Here is a 20,777-nt window from a genome sequence, read left to right as displayed (position 1 = left end):
CTTCCTTATTGAAAAGGTGGTAAATAAAAGCAGGTCAGATACTCATAAATTCTAGGTCAACAATAGCAACTTCATTTCACAGCACTGATTAGCAGAGAACATTTTCAATTAAAGTAGTATACAATTTACAAAAAATAGAATGATTCTGTAATGCAAAACATTGTCTTCCACTATGAAGAATATGTGTGTATGTATTATGTACACATATACATATTTCTTATAAGTTTCACTATTAAATAGCCCTTATTCAAGTATATTTTCTGGTATCTTTTGAAATAATCACCTTGCTATATTATTTGTAAATACATAAAAAAATAAAAGGTTAATCTAAGAAAGGTTAAAAGTTTCAGTGTGGTTGACTTAGTCACTCACTTCAGTGAAAACCTGATTTGAATTCAAAACAAGTTTAGGTGCCATATTAAGTTTAACTACTTAGAAAAAAAAATATATATATTTAAGTGTCAAATATTTAGTAAATTTCCAATGTGCTAACATTAGAGCAAAATAAAAAGTCTATTAATCTACTCATCACCCACTCTTAATCCCCAAAATTCATTTATAAAACTAAAATAACACACATTATAATATACAATATACCTGCTTACAAACACATAGGTAGCCATAAATAAAACTTTATTCTTTAATTCCATTTACAAGCTACCAAATGTTATGTATCGTACACAGTGTTGAACACTTAAACGGCTGCAGTCATGGAAGGATCCAGACTCAATGGAACAATGTAGATAAAGATAAAAGCAGTAATACTGTAAGAGAAAGGTGGCAAAAACATGGTTTTTCAATGATACAATCAATCAGATTTGTAATTATACATGAGATCTGGCTAAGAAAAAGTCTGAGAGCCATGCGATTCCCAGCTTTATTGTTTGCAGTCCAGCTAAAGTCTGTATAGTCATTTTGTATTTTGAAGTCATTAAAATAAAAAAAAGGTTAAAAACTATAGCAGCAACAAGCAAACCCTGTGACAGGAAGGCAAGGGTTAAGAACTGAAAAAAAAAGTTTACACAGTGTGTTTAGGGAAAGTGTGTGCTGTTTATCTTCCATCAGCAGGAGTTCGACTGAGGGACAACATGATTCGGGCAAATCTCTCGCACAGTTCAAGTGTAGAATACGAAGGTAACTTTGGTGGCTCCTGGAAACCTTTAATCTCCGTAGAACAATCGAGTAGTTTTGGCAGAAAATCTGTCAGCTTCTCTTGGAGGTTTGCTGCAAATAGAAACAATTAGAGGTAACTAAAGATAGAGAGCAAGTGAAATTATCTTTAAGATAATTTATTAACTTGTAGTGGCCAGTTGATGATTCATTTTAAAATATACAAAATAATTATCATCTTGAGGGAAGAGATAAAAATATAAATGACAGTTCATAGCTTAGTTTGTAAATAAGAAAAAAGTAATGTGAATATTATAGAATAAAAAAATGATACAAATAAAAACATTAATTCTAACTGCTTTTAATTCCAACCAACTCAGGTGTCCATTAGCATTATTTAAACTTACATTCCATTTCTTGTCCAAGATAAGAGCACCATCGATTTCTCATATCTTCCACAGCGAGTATATCTTTCTCTTCCATTTCATCCACCAATAATAAGGGCAAAAATGGGACAATAAACTCATTCATAATAATCAGACCATTGTTTACTTCTCGATCCTCTCCAGATTCAAACAGTTCTGCAGCTTGCTCATTTAATTTCTTAATGCAATGAGAAAAAGAACAGGTTTATTTTTTAATGTAATAAAATACCTGTAAGTGTAAATACTGAAGATGATATAATGAGTATGTTCACAAACGTTATTAGAACTAATGGCAACCAGGAAAAATAATCTCAAGCTATTCTAGCATGGGAAATCTCTTAGAAAAAGCTATGTGTATAACAACAGAAATAAAAGGAAAAAGTAGTAGGGAAAATATTGTTGTCACGCTTTTAAAATTTGTGTTTAGCTTATATTGATCATCACTACAGGGGCTAATTTTTATTTATTCTCCAGGGATGAACTTCCCCCAATACTAAAATTTAATAAGCACTCAAAATAATTTTGAAAAGAAATTCGAACGCCGTATTAATTTTGAAAAACTCTTTATCATGTCTCTATAAATGTCAACTGAACAAGAAAAGCTATATTCTTTGGTACAAAAATATAAAAGTAAACAATTAATTCATTTATCCCTTCAAAAAATTCTTACTGAGTTCATGGCATGTGCCAGAAACTGTTCTAGATGCAGAAGTACTTAAGTGATTAATACAGAAAACTCTCATGGAGCTTACAATGTGGTATAGGGACTGGTAAGTTTTTTTCTGTGAAGAACAAGACAGGAAATATTTTAGGCTTTGAGGCCATATTGTTTCTGCTGCAATTACTCAGCCATGCCATTGTCTTACAAAGGCAGCCACATATGAATTATAAATGAGTATGGTTATGTTTCAAATGAAACTTTACAAAAACAAGTGACAGGCTGGAGTACAGGCCAAGTATGCTGACCCCTAACCTAGTAGAACTGAAATCCTTAAGGATAAGAAATATAGACATAAGAGATTGATAAGGAATCCAGGTAAAATAAGAGCTATAATATTTAAGGGCTTATATTTAAAATCTTATGTTTATAGCATGATAAATATGATTTTAAATAACTATAGTTTTAAGCTGAATTCCAAATACAAAGATTATATTATTTCTTTTTCTTTTTTTTTTACATTCTGGAATAGTTTATTTCCTTGTCACTATTGAAGTTTTATTGTTACCCATCAATATACAATAAAACAAACTTATAATTACTACAGAGAACCCAGAATTGTCTTGTGGGCCTAGAACATATCAAGAGCTTGTAGACTGGTTGCAAACGCAAGGAACAGATGCAAATACTATTGAAAAGGTAAATTTATACCCCCAAAACAATCCTATGCTATTATTACAAAGACTAGAGGCCCGTTGCATGAAATTGGTGCACGGGGGTGGGGGGGGGGGTGGGGGGGGGGGAAGGACGCGGGTAAGTGTCCCTTAGCCCAGCCTGCACCCTCTCCAATATGGGACCCCGAGAGGGATGTCCGACTGCCCATTTAAATGGGCAGTCGGACATCCCTCTCACAATCCAGGACTGCTGGCTCCCAACCCCTTGCCTGCCTTCCTGCCTAATTGCCCCTAACAGCTTCTGCCTGCCAGCCTGATCACACCCTAATCACTACCCTGCCGGCCTGATTGCCCCTAATTGCCCTCCCATGTCGACCTGGTCAACCCAACTGCCCTCTCCTGCCAGCCTGGTCACCCCTAATTGCCCTCCCCTGCAGGCCTGGTACCCCCAACTGCCCTCCCCTGCAGGCCTAGTCACTCCTAACTGTCCTCCCTTACCAGCCTGGTTGCCCCTAATTGCCCTCCCTGCAGGCCTGGTCCCCCCCAACTGCCCTCCCCTGCAGGCCCGATCACCCACAACTGCCCTTCCCTACAGGCCCGATCACCCACAACTGCCCTCCTCTGCCGGCCTGGTCACCCCTAACTGCCCTCCCCTGCAGGCCTGGTCCCAACCAACTGCCCTCCCCTTCAGGCCCGATCACCCACAACTGCCCTCCCCTGCTGGCCATTTTGTGGCAGCCATCTTGTGTCCACATGGGGGCAGCCATCTTGCGTGTTGGAGTGACAGTTAATTTGCATATTACCATTTTATTAGATAGGATGCTTACCTCCTATGTATTTGTCTTTATTTCAGACTATTAAAGAAGGTTACACACTTTCTGATATTCTTAATGATACCACTAAGGAAGACCTCAGATACCTTGGTCTATGGTAAGAACAGCCTCAGAACACTTTGTATAATAGAAAATTACTTGTTTTCATGTGATTATGCTTTTAAATAAAGTAGTAGAAAACAAAGTGCAGCTGCCTTTCCCCCCTTCATTGAAATTAATTCCTTTTTCTATGGCTTAGAAAACTCTAAACTTTGCAGTTTTCCCAGGTTCAAGTTGCGACCTAAGCAAAGATGGCAGAAGCTAAAGGCTCTGTAGGAAAAGCAGGAAGGCAAGATAAGCGCTCTCCCCATTCCGCGTTACACCAAAACCCTTCTTTAAGTTGCAACCTGCATTCTGGTTCCCATATCACCTTAAATGGGCTGTTCTGCACAGATCAGCACACCTACATATACCTCTAAGGGCATGTCCCACTCCTGCTGGGGCACAAGTGTCACCTTCATGTGTAAAAATAACATTTGTATTTTAGCTAAGTTTTTAAGACGAGATAGAAAATCTAGACAAGCCTAGAAATATATACTATAGTTTTTGCCATAGGGCTCCTAAACAAGTATTCTGTGGTGTTACTTTGAAGTTTTCTTTTGACTCTAAAGAAGACTTTTGTTTTTGTTTTGTAGTGGTGGGCTCCTCTGCAGGCTCTGGAGTGCAGTCTCCCAGTACAGAAGATGGACTCAGGGGGGCCCGGCGATCCAAGATGACGCTTAACCTTTTGCACTCAGATGTCGAGTGTGACTCGACACGGTTAGCATAGGTAGCAGGAATCGAGAAAAAAGCAAGCGAGTGCAAAGGGTTAACCAGTCGGCAAAGCCAGGGGACAGAGGGAGCAAGGAGCCCACATCTTTGTTGTTAAATTTCTCATATAGACACACATAAAACTTGTATCATTCTAGTGCAATTTATCTTTAGCTAGGAGAGAGGCTTAAGTACTAATTACTCAAATTTTATGCAGCTTCTCCTTTCCCACCAAAAAAGGGAGTGGTAGAGTGATGAAGAAATCTAAATATAAAAATGTAATCATTCTGATGCCCTTTTAAAAACATTTATGGTTTATCACATGCAATACTTAGGATCCATAAAAAAGAAGGGATAGCCCTAACCGGTTTGGCTCAGTGGATAGAGCGTCGGCCTGCGGACTGAAAGGTCCCAGGTTCGATTCTGGTCAAGGGCATGTACCTTGGTTGCGGGCACATCCCCAATAGGAGGTGTGCAGGAGGCAGCTGATCGATGTTTCTCTCTCATCAATGTTTCTAATTCTCTATCCCTCTCTCTTCCTCTCTGTAAAAAAAATCAAAATATATATTTTTTTAAAAAATGAAGGGACAAAGAATCGAGTCTATTCTCCCATCTTAAGGGAGTAAACCCATATTATAGACATCATCAACTTCTTATCCCATCAGAGTTTATAAAGTCAATCAATTATATATGAGTCTGGAAAATTTGCTCAATGTAAGTCAAAAAGATAAAGTAAATAAATATTATGTACATTCAACTTACAAGTAAACATTCTCTTCTATAATGTGATATCAACTCTTCATCATGTCCTCTGTATGGGCCTTTGGACAAGAGTTCTTTGTTATTCTGATAAGCACAGATAAGGAACAGCAAGGAATCTATATAACTTAAAAATTATAAGAAACAGATAGCATTAGTATTTCATATAAAAGCCAATTATAATTATAAAACAACTTAAATAAATAAACACATTTTGATTACCAGAACATTATAATAAAAACTATCATCTGATGCACTGGAAGACTGAGAGCCTTGCTTTAAAAAACAGGCACATATGAAACCACGAGATAGTTATGTCTTAAAAGTGAAATACAAAAATCAAATAAAAAAACAAAACGAACAAAACCTGGGAGAAAAGGCCATAATTTATGAATTCAGGTAGTTTCTTTTGTCTGCTTTGGGATTTATTTTCCTGATGTCTTTCATTTAGACTCAAAACTAAGACATGTGAAAGTTAATAAACTACATCTTTAATAGAATGTCATTTTTGTTTGAAGAAAGAATGTTACTTTGTTTTTTAACCACATCATTGGTTCATTCAGTGACTATTTGGTCAGGTTTTTTCTATGCCACAGGCACAGTTCTAGTTGCTGATAAAAACTTCCTGCTGTGGGAAGAATATCCAAGGGAGATTAGAAAAACATGGAAACCCTAGCAAGATGCAAAGAAAGAAAAGAAAACACTAATGTAAAAGGCTGAAAGTGTAGCCTTGTATTATATTTAATACAAGTAATATTAATTTATGTTAATTAAATCTAGATGTTATGAAGTTCAAACTAGTTAATAAAGGGAGGAGAAGAAAACTGTTTGAGTGTTATATTTGCCTATGAAATAATTACCCTTCTCCTAACATGCTACAGAAAAAAATACATACAGATATATATTTGTAAAACTGAAATATTAAAGATATTTTAAGATATGTCCACTGTGTTAGTTTGTCCAATCTAACATATCTTTATATAGATTAATTCAGAAAAATGGAACATCCTAAAAAGTGAAATATTATAAAGAAAACTCTAGGATACACTGCTAATCAGTGTTAATGCTTATTATATAATTTCATGTGTTTAGATATAAATGATCAATTCTATATTCCAATGGTCAAGCACAGAATTATTGGGAAATTAATGCATTTCTGACAAATCAAATTACACCCTGAAACTGTCTGAAAAAAAATGTCATTTTATACATTTACTAAAAATGGCTTCTTCTAGGAATTTGTTTTTGAGAAAATCTAAGATTATGAAACTTTATTCTGAAATAATATGGACACAATTTCAGCTAAAATTTTTGTTTTACTTATGAGAAGTGATAATAACAATAGTGTTGTTTTAGGTCACTAAGTTGAAGTAGTTTGCTGGCATATCTACCTTTTCTTTTATAGCTGTTAAATTTCCTGTTGTAAAGGTCTCCCCTGAATGACACTCTTATCTGGCCTCTTAAATCTGAGTCATCTCTCTGAGAATAGCCCTGAAGTCATGATCTTGTTCCAATTTTATATTGAATTGCACAATTCGTTCCATGTTTTATCAACTACAATGTGGTGACTGCCAGGGGGAGGGGGTGGTGGAGAATATAGGGGGGATAAATGGTGATGGATAGAGACTTGACTTGGGGTGGTGAACACACGATACAGTGTACAGATGATGTGTTGTAAAATTGTGCACCTGAAACCTGTAGAATTTTGTTAACCAGTGTCACCCCAATAAATTCAATAAAAAGGAAAAAAATAAAGTTTTATAAATATGTTTTCAATCAGAATAAGAATCAGCAGTCCAGTTACCATATTTTTATTTAAGATAGAATAAGACTATGTAGCCTGCTGGACTCTCTATCTTTACTTATACCACTGTAAACTTATGGTTACTAAAAACATTATTGTACTTCACCACTCAGAACTGACAATGACCCATCAGTAAATATGCCATTCATAGCTTTCAAATGTTATATTTTCATTAAAAACAAAAGTTTGACAGAACCTTTTGGAAATCCTATCTAATAAGGAGGGAATATGCTAATTGATCCTCATGCCGCCGTTGCAAAGATGGCAGCACCCCCAGCCAATAAGGAGAGAATATGCTAATTGACTGGCCCACCCTCAAAGATGGCAGCACCCCCAGCCAATAAGGAGGGAATATGCTAATTGCCCTCACACCATCGCAAAGATGGCGGCACCCACAGCCAATAAGGAGGGAATATGCTAACTGACTGCCATGCCCTCAAAGATGGCGGCACCCACAGCCAATAAGGAGGGAATATGCTAATTGCCCTCACACCATCGCAAAGATGGCGGCACCCACAGCCAATAAGGAGGGAATGTGCTAACTGACTGCCATGCCCTCAAAGATGGTGACACCCACAGCCACAAGATGGTGATGCCCAGTCCCCTCAGCCCCACCGGGTGGCAGGCGTGGCAAGGCTGGGCCCGCCCCCAGGCGGGCCCGGCTGCTCCACGTGCCTGCGTCTGGAGTCCCCCAGTTGCCCAGGGCCGGCTTGAGGTGCAGACAAGCCTCGGATGGTGTCTTCCCAGCTGCTCAGGGCCGGCCCGAGGCACAGGCAAGCTTTGGATGGTATCTGCCCAGCCAATGCCCAAGGCTCAGGTAACCAGGGCCGGCCGAGACTTGTGCTGCCGGCAATGGCAGCAGCAGAGGTGTGATGGGGCGTCGGTTTCCCCTGCTCGCCGGACTGCCTCTGCCCCTGAGGGCTCCCAGACTGTGAGAGGGGGCAGGCCAGGCTGAGGGACCCCCCTCCAGTGCATAAATTTTCATGCACCGGGTCTCTAGTATTTTATATGCTGCTAGCTATGGTAACTGCTATACATAAAGTGAGAATATTGACATTTCTTTTTACAGTATTCTATAAACATTACTTGTCACCATTACTAACTTTGAAGTTGATCCTTCCAATTTAATTTACATTTGCTATACTAGAATATTGACTTTTGAACAAATATATATATCTATATGAGATAAGAAAATTATGAAATTTCAACATATTTCCAAGTTATATCATAAAGACCTTTAACAGATGTTAACTAAAAAGAGCTGATCTAGATACTATGCAGAGAGCTGGCAAGTGACAGTTTCATCTTTTTAATTCTGAATGAGATAAATGAATAATACTTTTTGTGCTTATCTGATTTTATTAAGTTATACAAGAATACAGGGGTTCTATTTTAATTTTTCTCTTCCTAGTTAATTGTGTGACCTTGGCAAAGCTATTGCACTGGGGAGCTTAGTTTAACTGCAAAATGCCATTTTAGTCTTAGACACTCTATTGAATTATAACATATTAATATTTTTTTCATATCAGTACAAATCTAAGAAGTCCTAATATGAACTTAAATATTTCTATTAAAGAAATAAAACTGTGACCAAAGTAATAACATAAAATAGAGCTATTAATCAAAATAGTTTTTTATTTCAATGACCAATGTGACATAAATTATCTTAAAAACTACACAATAATTAGGACTTTAATAATTCGCATCCAAAGTGATGTGTAAAAATAAAAGCTTTGTGCACTGTCCACCAAACAGAGTAGCACTGCCCAATTGAAATTTCTGAGGAGAAGGAAGTGTTTTATATCTTGGCCAATACCTTAGTTACCACATGTAGATACCGAACATTCAAAATGTGACTAGTCTGACTGAGGAGCTAAATTTTTAGCTTTAGAGTTTTAATTAATTTCAATTGTTACACATGGCTGGTGACTACCATGGTGGAAATCATAGCACTAGAAGTAAAGGTCTAGGTTATCATTTAAGAAAGAAATAGTTCCATTACTTCAGTATGGGGAAGGGAAGGCAAAGAAAGGGGGAATGAAAGGGAGAAAGAATTCAAAATACCTTTTACTTGGTTGCAATTTGGCACTATTTAAAATACAGCATTTTAAAAAAACAAATCACTAGTCAAGTAAGTTCACAGTAAAATATATGAATTAAGAAATATGTAGAGAAACAAGTAAAGGCAAACTAGTGGATAACTGGTAGTGGTAAATAAATCAATAATGATCCTTTCTTCTTCATAACAATTAAAATAAAAATAAGTACCGGGAGAAACCAAGATGGCGGCATAGGTAAGCACCTAAAGTGCTGCCTCACACAACAATTTCAAAACTACAACCAAAAGACAGAACGGACATCATCCAGAACCACAGGAAAGCTGGCTGAGTGAAAATTCTACAACTAGAAGGAAAGAGAAAAGCTCACGGAGAAGCAGAGGAGCTGCAAAGGGCTGAGGTACGGAGACACGCGCGCAGAGAGGAAGGGCGGCTGAGTGCCTGGCTGGCTTTCTCTGGCAGAGGGAGAAGGAAGCTCCCGACTGCACTGAACCCCAGTTCCGACTGCACTGAACCCAGTTCCGGGCGAGACCCTGTGGACCCAGGCTCATACGGGGGGAGTCTGGACTGTCAGGTAGAGAGAAAGGCACACGGAGACTCGGGGGAGCCACGGAGGGCAGGGATCTGGAGGCACGCGCACGAGTGCAAGCAGAGAGGACTGACTGCTGAGTGTGCCACTGGCTTTCTCTAGCTGGAGGGAACCGGAAGCTCCCGACTGCGCTGAACTCCAGTTCCGGGGGAGAATCTTGGAATCCAGATTCATTGGGGGAGAAACTGGACTGTCTGGCAGCGGGCAAAACTCGAGGGTGGCTTTCTCTCAGAGGTGCTTGCAGCGATTACCGAGGGACACTGAGACCCAGGGGCCTCATAGGGCAGGGCTGACGGGAAGCCAAGACTTTCTGCTCCGCCCTGAGACTCCGCCCTATCCAAGCTGAGCACAGAGGCTTTTGCAATTTTGCAAGTCTTATCTCATAAGGCTGTCTCCAGCACAGAAGTTCTCCTGGCGTAGACACAGCTGATCCTCACAGCCAACTGGCCTGGAGGTCAATTCCTCCCAGTGATACCAACAACAATCAAGACTTAACTACAACAAGGCTGTACACACAGTCCACAAAGGGGTGCACCAAGAGTGTCTACCTCAGGTAACTGGTGAGGAGGACCCACTGGGCCATATAGGACACCTAGCACACAAAGCCACCCTACCAACTCAGGGAAGCAGCCAAAATGCAGAGACAAAGAAACAGATCACAAACGAAAGAAATGGAGGAAAACAAATGACTGGACATAGAGTTCAAAACCACGGTTATAAGGTTTTTCAAGAATTTCCTGGAAAAGGCCGATAAATTTAGTGAGACCCTTGAGTATATGAAAAAGGACCAACTAGAAATTAAACATACACTGACTGAAATAAAAAATATAGAGAGACCCAACAGCAGACTAGAGGAACGCAAGAATCAAGTCAAAGATTTGAAATACAAAGAAGCAAAAAACACTCAACTGGAAAAGCAAAAAGAAAAAAGACTCCAAAAAGTTGAAGATAGTGTAAGAAGCCTCTGGGACAATTTCAAGTGTACCAACATCAGAATTATGGGGGTGCCAGAAGAATAGAGAGAGCAAGATACTGAAAACCTATTTGAAGAAATAATGACTGAAAACTTCCCCTACCTGGTGAAAGAAATAGACTTACAAGTCCAGGAAGCACACAGAACCCCAAATGAAAGGAATCCAAAGAGGACCACACCAAGACACATCATAATTAAAATGCCAAGAGCAAAAGACAAAGTAAGAATATTAAAAGCAGCAAGAGAAAAACAGTTAATTACCTACAAGGGAGCACCCATACGATTGTCATCTGATTTCTTAACAGAAACTATGCAGGCCAGACGGGAGTGGCAAGAAATATTCAAAGTGATGAATAGCAAGAACCTACAACCAAGATTACTCTACCCAGCAAAGTTATCATTCAGAATTGAAGGGCAGATAAAGAGCTTCACAGATAAGAAAAAGCTAAAGGAGTTCATCACCACCAAACCAGTATTATATGAAATGCTGAAAGGTATTGTTTAAGAAGAGGAAGAAGAAGAAAAAAGTAAAGATAAAAATTATGAACAACAAATACATATCTATCAACAAGTGAATCTAAAAATCAAGTGAATTAAAAATCTGAGGAACAGAATAAACTGGTGAATATAATAGAATCAGGGGCATAGAAAGGGAGTGGACTGATAATTCTCAGGGAAAGGGGTGTGGGGGGTACGGGAAGAGACTGGACAAAAATCGTACACCTATGGATGAGGACAGTGGCGGGGAGGTAAGGGCAGAGGGTGGGGTGGGAACCGGGTGGAGGGGAGCTATGGGGGGAAAAAGGAGAAACAAGTGTAATAATCTGAACAATAAAGATTTATTAAATTAAAAATAAATAAATAAATACCAACATTATCTATACTAATAAAAGGGTAATATGCTAATTAGGGCGGACGTCTTCCGGACGTCCTTCCAGACAAAGCCACAGCGGCTGCAAAGGCCGAGGGCTGGTCCAGCACTGCAGTCCCTTTTGCAGAGGCCGTGGAAGAAAGCAGAAGAGAGAAGGCCTGCAGCGTGGGAGAAGGGAGAAGGTGGCATTTAGGGGGATCAAGCCAGGAGAGGAGAGCAGTTAGGCAGTTAGGAGGATCAGGCCAGGAGGGGAGAGCAGTTAGGGGGATCAGACCAGGAGGGGAGAGCAGTTAGGCAGTCAGGGGGATCAGGCCAGGAGGGGAGAGCAGTTAGGGGGATCAGACCAGGAGGGGAGAGTAGTTAGGCAGTCAGGGGGATCAGGTCAGGAGGGGAGAGCAGTTAGGCAGTTAGGGGGATCAGGCCAGGAGGGGAGAGCTGTTAGGGGGATCAGGCTGGCAGGTGAGCAGTTGAGGGCATCAGGCAGGCAGGCAGGCAGGCAAGTGGTTAAGGAACCAGTGGTTTCAGATTGCGAGAGGGATCCTGGATTGGAGAGGGTGCAGGCTGGGCTAAGGGACCGCCCTCCCGTGCACGAATTTCATGCACCGGGCCTCTAGTAGTTTAATAAGTAGAAATATCTTTAAAATCATTTATATGAAAACTAGAGGCCCGCTGCACGAAATTCGTGCATGGGGGCGGGGGTGTCCCTCAGCCCAGCCTGCACCCTCTCCAATCTGGGACCCCTCCAGGGATGTCCGACTGCCCATTTAGGCCTGATCCGTGCTCACCTGCCTGCCTTGCTGATTGCCCCTAACTGCTTCTGCCTGCCAGCCTGATCACCCCCTAACCACTCCCCTGCCAGCCTGATTGATGCCTAACTTCTCCCCTGCCAGCCTGTTTGCCCCCAACTTCCCTCCTCTGCCAGCCTGTTTGCCCCTAACTGCCCTTCCCTGCTGGCCATCTTGTGGTGGCCATTTTGTGTCCACATGGGGGCAGCCATCTTGTGTTGGAGTGATGGTCAATCTGCATATTACTCTTTTATTAGATAGGATAACAATCTAAAATGTGTTTGCAGTCATAATACTTAAAGACAAGAGATCAGTTTTCTACAGCTATATTTTTTATAGTACCTGAAAGTTCAGTCAAAGAGATTGGAAAAACTGTCTTTGATTTGATGTCAGGATTAGACTCTTACAGAAGGAATATTAAAAACGCAGGTGCCCGAAGGTTAAGGAATACAAAGAATTCCATGTGCTGGGCTACCAGCTTTTCTGGTCTCCAGCAAACTTTTGGCTTCTATCTAATCCTATGTCATTCTAAATTTCAGCTGTGGTATTTCAGAGTTTATAAAAACCAGACACTAATACCAACCTTACAGATTTAATTTAAAACAAAAAATACATTTTGTGTGGGACATATTAGCTGGGCAATTTCCCTGTAAATCTAAAACTGTTATAAAAGACATTTATTAAAAATATATATTGTGAATAAAATCTTTTCTATATGTAAGATCATAGCTGAATAAAATTACATACAAAAATTAAGCTCTTCTTTTCAGCTGTGTCCACTTTTCCTTACCTTTCTCTTTGAAAATTTTCTAGTCCAATTATGAGATACATGGTTGTTTCCCTGAATTTTCTATAATCCTGATGCCATTCCTGTAAGTGAAAGAAAATATGAAAGTAAATACAGGAAGATATTAAAACTACAACGAAAACTCTTCATAAAGTAATACACTGTTCTAATAACTTTTTGGTTTTTTTAAAAATTTGATTTTAGAGAGAGAGAGAAACATCGGTATGCGCCCTACCCAGGATCAAACCGGTTACCTTTCCATTCATGGGATGATGCTCAACCAACTGAGCCATGTCAGCCAGGGCTGATAACTATTTGAATTAATAGAAGCAAAGGGTTCAAAATTTAGATAAACTAGAGCTAAATGAAGACTTTAATTTCTGACAAAGACTATTTCTTAGTAAAATAATGAAAATAAAAATGATTAGACATTGATGAAAAATTAAATGACAAAGATCTCATTAAAAACAGAAGAAATATAAGATAGGATAATCAATCTGGTTATCTCTCAAAAATTCCTCAGTACAACAATATGAAAATATAGAGTGGGGCAAAAGTAGGTTTACAGTTCTGAGTATGTGAAACTGAGTTTATTCTTTTATTATTTACTGTGTGATTTTCCATAAACAACTGCAAACCTATTTTTGTCCCACCCTGCATCTACATCACACTGAATGTAGGAGGTAAATGAATTTCCTACTCTAATGTGAATCAAAGCCTGAAGTCTATTATTTGATGCAGAATTTAAAGGAACTAAAAGAAAAAAAATGTCTTAGCATAATAAGTTTATTTGATCATTTACTTTTTGCCAAATTTGTTTGGAATTTGACTTTAAATGTGGCCTGTGAATGGTCTATTTATCTTAGACACAGTGAAAAGGATAGATGCATTTACCATTTCACTGTCCTACTTCCTAAAAGCCAATTGTAGGGCAAGTAGCAGGACTAAAACACTCAGAACTGACATCCTATATAAATCATGATTTTTTTCTTATTTAATAAAAATTGATTCAAGGAAAACCATAACTAAAATACAATATAGGATTAACCTAAAAAAGATACTGATAATAAAAGTGTTAAAGCTCTCATATACACGTTATAATAAGAAAATGAAAGAAACATATAGACCTGTTATTGGCCTACTATATTCTCCCTGAATATTAATCATTTTAATTTTAAGGTTTTGAGGTATATTTTTTATATTATTTGTAAAAACTTTAATAACAAATTAAGCCAAAATTTGTTTGCAAGTATAAAGTTAGCTTTCTTGCTACTCTACTGTCATTAAAGAACTGCCTTAGAAGTTGTGAGTTGGTAAACTCTTTCCCTAAAAAAGGCTAGAAAGTAAATGTTTTAGGATTTGCAGTCAACTATGTGACTAGAGTGTGGAAACATACACAAACAAAAGGCTGTGTTCCAATTAAACTTATTTATAAAAATAGGTGGTGAACTGCATTTGGTTTGCAGGCCAACGTTTGCTGATCCCTGACTTAGAGCAAGACAAAGATATGTGAAATGTAAGAAATCCAAAAACACGTTATATGAATACCTGTAAGAGTTAATGACTCTGAAATTAGAAAGCATACAAGATATTTTCAGAATAAAAATATGCTGAATCCAATCTGATGAAGCAACCTTGGGGAAGGACTACAGAATCAAATCACAATTTAAAATTAAGTTGTAACCTGAATTTTGGGGACAGACACAGACTTAACAACCAATTTGCTTGCCATCTTTAGCATATATCCTGTGTCCACTGATTTGTGGGTATGTCCCTAGATTCCCTATTATGCTTTATTATTCTAATATACCCATTCTTATGCTAATATTATTATAAACATAATAGTTAAGATAGTATGTCTTGATTACTAGTAGAATAAGCTTCCTTAGTTGTTCTTCAAGAATGTTCACCAGGAAACTACTAGATTTAATAAATGAATGCAGCAAGATAGCAGGATACAAAATAAATATCCACAAATTGATGTCATTTTTATACACCAATAATGAACTATGAGAAAGAGAAACTAAAAAAGCAATCCCATTTACCATTGCAACAACAACAACAACAAAAATAAGATTACCTAGGAATAAACTTAACCAAGGAGGTAAAAGATCTGTGCTTGAAAAAGGAAACAGAGGAAGATACAAACAAATGGAAGCATATACCATATTTATGAATGGGAAGAATTAACATAATTAAAATGTCTATACTACCCAAAGCAGTCTACAGGATTCAACACAATCCCTATTAAAATACCAACGGCATACTTCACAGAGCTAGAACAAATACTCCAAAAGTTCATACGGAACCATAAAAGACCCCAAATAGCTGTAGCAATCTTGAGAAAGAAGAACGAAGTAGGAAGGATCACAATACCGAATATCAAACTATACCACAAAGCCTTTATAACCAAAACAGCCTGGTACTGGCACAAGAACAAACATATAGAACGGATCAGAACAGACCCCAGAAACTGACCCACACCATTATGATCAATTAATATTTGACAAAGGAGACAAGAGCATACAATGGAGTCAAGACAGTCTCTTCAAAAAATTGTGTTGGGAAAACTGGACAGATACATGCAGAAAGATGAAACTGGACCACTAACTTACACCATACACAAGAATAAACTCAAGGTGGATAAAAGACTTAAATGTAAGGCATGAAACCATAAAAATCTTAGAGAACATAGGCAGTAAAATCTCAGACATCTCACGTTGCAGTATGTTTATGGATACATCTCCTAGGGAATATAAAATAATTAAGTTTGTAAATGGGACCAAACATTAATCAAAGGCACTCATGAAAGCAATTAAAAATTAAGTGGATTTGTAAATTTTAAAACACACTACTATATAGTTAAATACATGTATGAATAATGTATCATAAATATTAAATTTAATGATATACACATAAAATTTATAACATATATAGTATAAATTTAAAGTTTGAATAAATACTAGGTATTTGAATTGGTGAATAAAAAAAAAAGGTATTAATTTTAAAGCCAAAAGTTAAGACAAAGAATTTTGTGCATAAAAATTACTGCAAGCCCAATCTCAGTACTCGTGTGTGCTCTCTCACATGCACGACATCCAATAATGACAAATAAATGTGGGATTCAATGATTAAAATGAATTTCTAACATCACCAAAATATGTGGTGAAACAAAGGAAAAAATGCAGCATGGTTTCAGTAAACCATAGCATTTAAGAATTCAGGTTCTGTTAACCAAGTTGTAATCTGCTAGCTGTAAAAAATTTTGGTGGGTATGCCTTCACTCTGTATGCCTCGCTTTCTCAGGTGCTTAGCTGTGCTAAAATGAAAGCAAGATCTGTGAACCACAGAATTTCTCAGTCTATAGTTTGACCTCTCAAAAAGCACATTACCTCATATTCCTCCAAGTTTACTTCTTCAGGTCTTATCATTTCAAGTTTAGCTTGAGCCACTTTCATTATGTTGTGACACCTTAAAAAAATATATATATTCCTAAATCAAAAGCCAAATCCATAAAACTGAAAAATGTGTGTTAAATAAATGAAACTAACCAACACATATATAAATGAAAACCACTGTTACTGTTTTTGAGACCAATGTTGGATAGTTACAAAGTACATAAAAAAGATAGCATCAATGATTCTAAGTCAAATTTATTACGTTATACTTATAGTTTTTAAATTATAGTCTATTAATAAAGATTGCATAGATAAAAATATACTTTTAAAAATAATTTGTATTTATTTAGCAAGCTCAAGATACATTAAATTTTATTTCTCTCCAAACAGCATTATTTGCAAATAGTACAAAAGAATCCAAAACGTTCTTATCATTTCAGGGAAGAATGGAAACATTCCAATAAATTTGTGATCAGAAAACACTACAAATTATATTTAGTTATCACATACTAGTACATACTCTGTCTTTTAAGTACAACACAAATTAGGTTATTAAAACAAATTGACTATCTGCAGTTGCCAGGACAAAAAATTGCAAAAGAATAAAAAGTCAATGTGGTTATTTCATAAATCTCTTCCCCAAATTCAATAGCATATGTTTATTGGAACATGTGCATTAACAGATAGATAATAAGGGTCATAATCATACTTCTGAGCTCTTTGTAGTCATATATAGCAAAATAAATGATGACCATACTTCTACTATTAAAACTGAAATAGCCAACACTCACTGAGCACTCAGTGTCTACTACATATTGTTCAAAACCATTTACTTGTACTATTTCTCTTAATCCTAAATTTCAGACACATGGTGAGGCAGGAATTAATACTAGATGTTCATTTCTCCTCATATTCTCCTCTGCTAAACATATTTTTTCATTCAGAATTTTTAAAATTTCATAAAAGGATAATCACTTATTTCAGAATTAAAATGCAATTACAATGAACTCCAAGACAGCATAAAGGTTTCTGTATTCTAAAATAACTTCCAATACTTTTATCTTTAACTGAGTCCTTTTTTAACAGTATTCATTCTCACTATATTAAATTTAAAATTTTAATATTAGTAAATAATTTTATAGGAACTTCTAAGAGAAAACATTTTTTGATAAACCAAAATTAATTTAACCAATTATCTGACTCCAAATATCCTTTAGTATAAAGGTTGAAAATTTTTTATCTTTAAAATATTAACTCTCACAAAGCAGTGATTACAGTATACTCTTCTGTGTATCATTATATTGCTTAGCTCAGTATCTTGGTTCACAACTGCAATGTATGAAAACGATGAGCTATTTTCAGTTCAAGCTTTTAAAGGTCATGATTATAATCTCTAGGTAAAATTACAAAGCAACTGTTCAAATTAAGTAAAGTCAGATTTTGTGCTGTATTTATTGAAATGTCTTATTGTATGTGTAAAATAAACATTCAAAAATAGCATTGGGAACTACAAAAGATAAGAACAATTTGAGCCTATGAATAAGGTATTTTGTATTTTTAAATTACCTTTCATCAAAACTCAGATTTCTATCTCCAAATTGTTCCAGCAATGTTTTCTCAATGATTTTCTTTGGCGCCTGGTTCTGGATAAAGTAGACCACTATGTGATGTAGACGATAATCTGTTTCTGGTGGGGTATCTTCTTGGGCCAATCTAACCAACCTTGAATATTCCAACTTAATTGCCTAAGAAATGGAACAAAATGTCAGTTTTGGTTAGCTACAACAATGAAATCTTTGAATATTATAACTAATTATTGTTTCAAATATGCCTTTTTTCTTTTAAAGAAAAAAGATAGTATGTATACAAACAAGATAGTATGTATAAGAATATTTATTGTTCCATGTTCCACAGATTAAAAGAACTTTCTAAAAAACTAGCCACATAAGCCCTTCTTTATCCCTTCAATATATAAATGTTCTTTGTGTTTCTACAGAGAAAAATGGTAAAATCAACAATACATCTAAGGTTACTATGTGAGCAATTTCATAAAACTTATAAAAGCCTAGTCCAAGTCCATTCAGGGCCTGGTTAGTAATTGGATGGGAGACAGCCTAAGATTGAGATACTAAGCATCTCCTATCCTATGTTTTCTAGAATCAGTTTGATGTAGCCTCTAGTATCCCAAATTCTAGAGCTGAAATACAGCTCCTATAGAATACCCATATCTGAGAGAAAATGGCTGGCTCTTGAATCCTAATAATATCATTACAATTAACTTTTGTTTGAATAGCCCACAGATAGGGGATGAAAAAGCAAGGCCAGAGTGTAGTTACCATAGAATGAATTCCTTGTTGCTTCAAAAATTTTTGCATTATATTAGTATAATTACTTATTAATGAATATTATTACCATTACCACCTTGATGCTGGAGCTTTTCTTTATAGATAAAACACCTCATAATTTATAACTATAATTATGATGGAAAATAAATACTAATACATTTCTACACATGAGCAAATGGTTTGAAAAATATCTGCTCATACAGAAATATATGTGGAGTTATACATCAAATAATGCTGTATACAAGAAACCTTTACGATTAAAGGTAATTTTTAAAATACTCATTTATATTAGACTTATACCAAATTTTAGCTTTATTAACTGTAAAATACTTTTGGGCTTTATGCAACATATATTTCAAATTATCCATTTTATAGAAGGGTTTTTCTTTGTCAAATGTATGCCTTTCTTAAGTAATTCTTGGACGTACAGATATTACCACCTGTACAACTGTATTTTACAGAAGGGAGAAAATATAACTAACAGACATTAAGTTAAATGTTCTAGTTATATATTGTTATACTTCATTAAGGGGAAGGCTAGTAAGTCCTTTCTATATAGGTTAGCATTATAATAGAGTAAGAATTACTTTATAGCTAAAATAATATATTCTATTAGGTTATTTTTAGAATATATATGTCATTCTAAACTCTGAGAGCAGTGTTTAAAATAGCCATGGAAATTGACTATATCTTAACATGTAGGATTATCAAGGTTCACTTCTTGGCATACCTAATTAGCACACATGAACTCTGCTTAGAACTATTTAAAATCTCCCCATTTTCCAAATTTGAAAAAAAGGCACTTGTTCATTTAATAACCAAATTATACTGATTTTGATAAAATATATAAAACAAAAACTGTTTTTACTTGTTATGCCCCTTAGGCAATGACTGTTTAGGCTATTATAGGTGTGTTTTTAAATATTCAAATATTTTAGATATTGTGCTTTTGGCCTAAATTAGTATGGCCAAAATAAAATAAATTTGTATTGAGTTTGTTAAAATAATTACTATAGTTTAGAGATAGAAATTATAACACTAAATAGTTATCCATTTTTCTACCTACTTTCAAAATAGAGGCTGTGATTATTTTATAAATAGTAAATAGGTTTTTACTAAAGCACTGGAATATATATATATGTACATATACATACATACATACATATATATATATATATATATATATAAAATCATTTTACTCTAAGATTATTTATTTCTTGATTTTGCTCTACTTAAGAGTCTCCTAATTTTCACGAGAAAATGCCAAATTTATAATCTATAGGTGTTTAAACCAGTAGAGGTATATTTTAATTTCTCGAAGTACTTTTTCAAATATACACAAAAACGCTTTTTACTAGCATACATTCCTCATTTTAAAGTTTAGTTTTCTAACTTTTAAAATATTCTGCAATCCTATTTATTCCTTCAAACTGTCAACAGATTTAGCATGCTAATATATTTAGCAGAGCTCTAATCAATCTATCATTAATACAGTTAACACTGTTGAGTTATTAAATCAACCTCATATTAATTCCTCAGAGTCCTTTATACTTAGGACTGTTTGTCCTTTCAGTTAATTTAATTATCACTGATATTGCAATGAAACCACCACATATTTACAAAATGAAATGTAACATTGGTCAATAGGTGATAAAACTGCTTTGCATTTAATTTTTTAACTTTTCTTCACCAGTCCTATACTAACCAGGCCCAATTTTACCTATAGTCTTATTTCCCACTAGAGGCCTGGTGCATGAATTCATGCATGGATGGGGTCCCTCGGCCTGGCCGGCAATCAGGGCTGCGGGAGGTTGGCTGTGGGAGCACACTGACCACCAGGGGGCAGCTCCCACGTTGATCGTCTGCCCCATAGTGGTCAGTGTGCGTCATAGCGACAAGTCGTTTGGTTGTTCAGTTGTT

General features: G+C 36.3%; 1 protein-coding gene across 5 annotated transcripts in view; it reads right to left on the bottom strand.

The window, feature by feature from the left end:
• Nucleotides 1-616: 616 nt before the first annotated feature.
• Nucleotides 617-20,777, bottom strand: part of USP25 (ubiquitin specific peptidase 25) — a 192,489-nt gene continuing 172,328 nt past the window's right edge. For all 5 annotated transcript variants that reach the window (XM_079766497.1, XM_079766498.1, XM_079766500.1 and 2 more), the window contains 6 exons: nucleotides 18,079-18,257; nucleotides 16,507-16,585; nucleotides 13,118-13,197; nucleotides 5,252-5,375; nucleotides 1,518-1,713; nucleotides 617-1,224 (listed from right to left, as the gene is read on the bottom strand). In XM_079766497.1, coding sequence (XP_079622623.1) covers nucleotides 1,052-1,224; nucleotides 1,518-1,713; nucleotides 5,252-5,375; nucleotides 13,118-13,197; nucleotides 16,507-16,585; nucleotides 18,079-18,257 — 831 coding nt within the window. In that variant the 3' untranslated portion in view covers nucleotides 617-1,051. The remainder of the gene's footprint in view (nucleotides 1,225-1,517; nucleotides 1,714-5,251; nucleotides 5,376-13,117; nucleotides 13,198-16,506; nucleotides 16,586-18,078; nucleotides 18,258-20,777) is intronic.

The sequence above is a fragment of the Cnephaeus nilssonii genome (assembly GCF_951640355.1).
Source record: "Cnephaeus nilssonii genome assembly, chromosome: 3".
Lineage (NCBI taxonomy): Eukaryota > Metazoa > Chordata > Mammalia > Chiroptera > Vespertilionidae > Cnephaeus > Cnephaeus nilssonii.
This window is presented reverse-complemented; position numbering and strand designations above follow the sequence as displayed.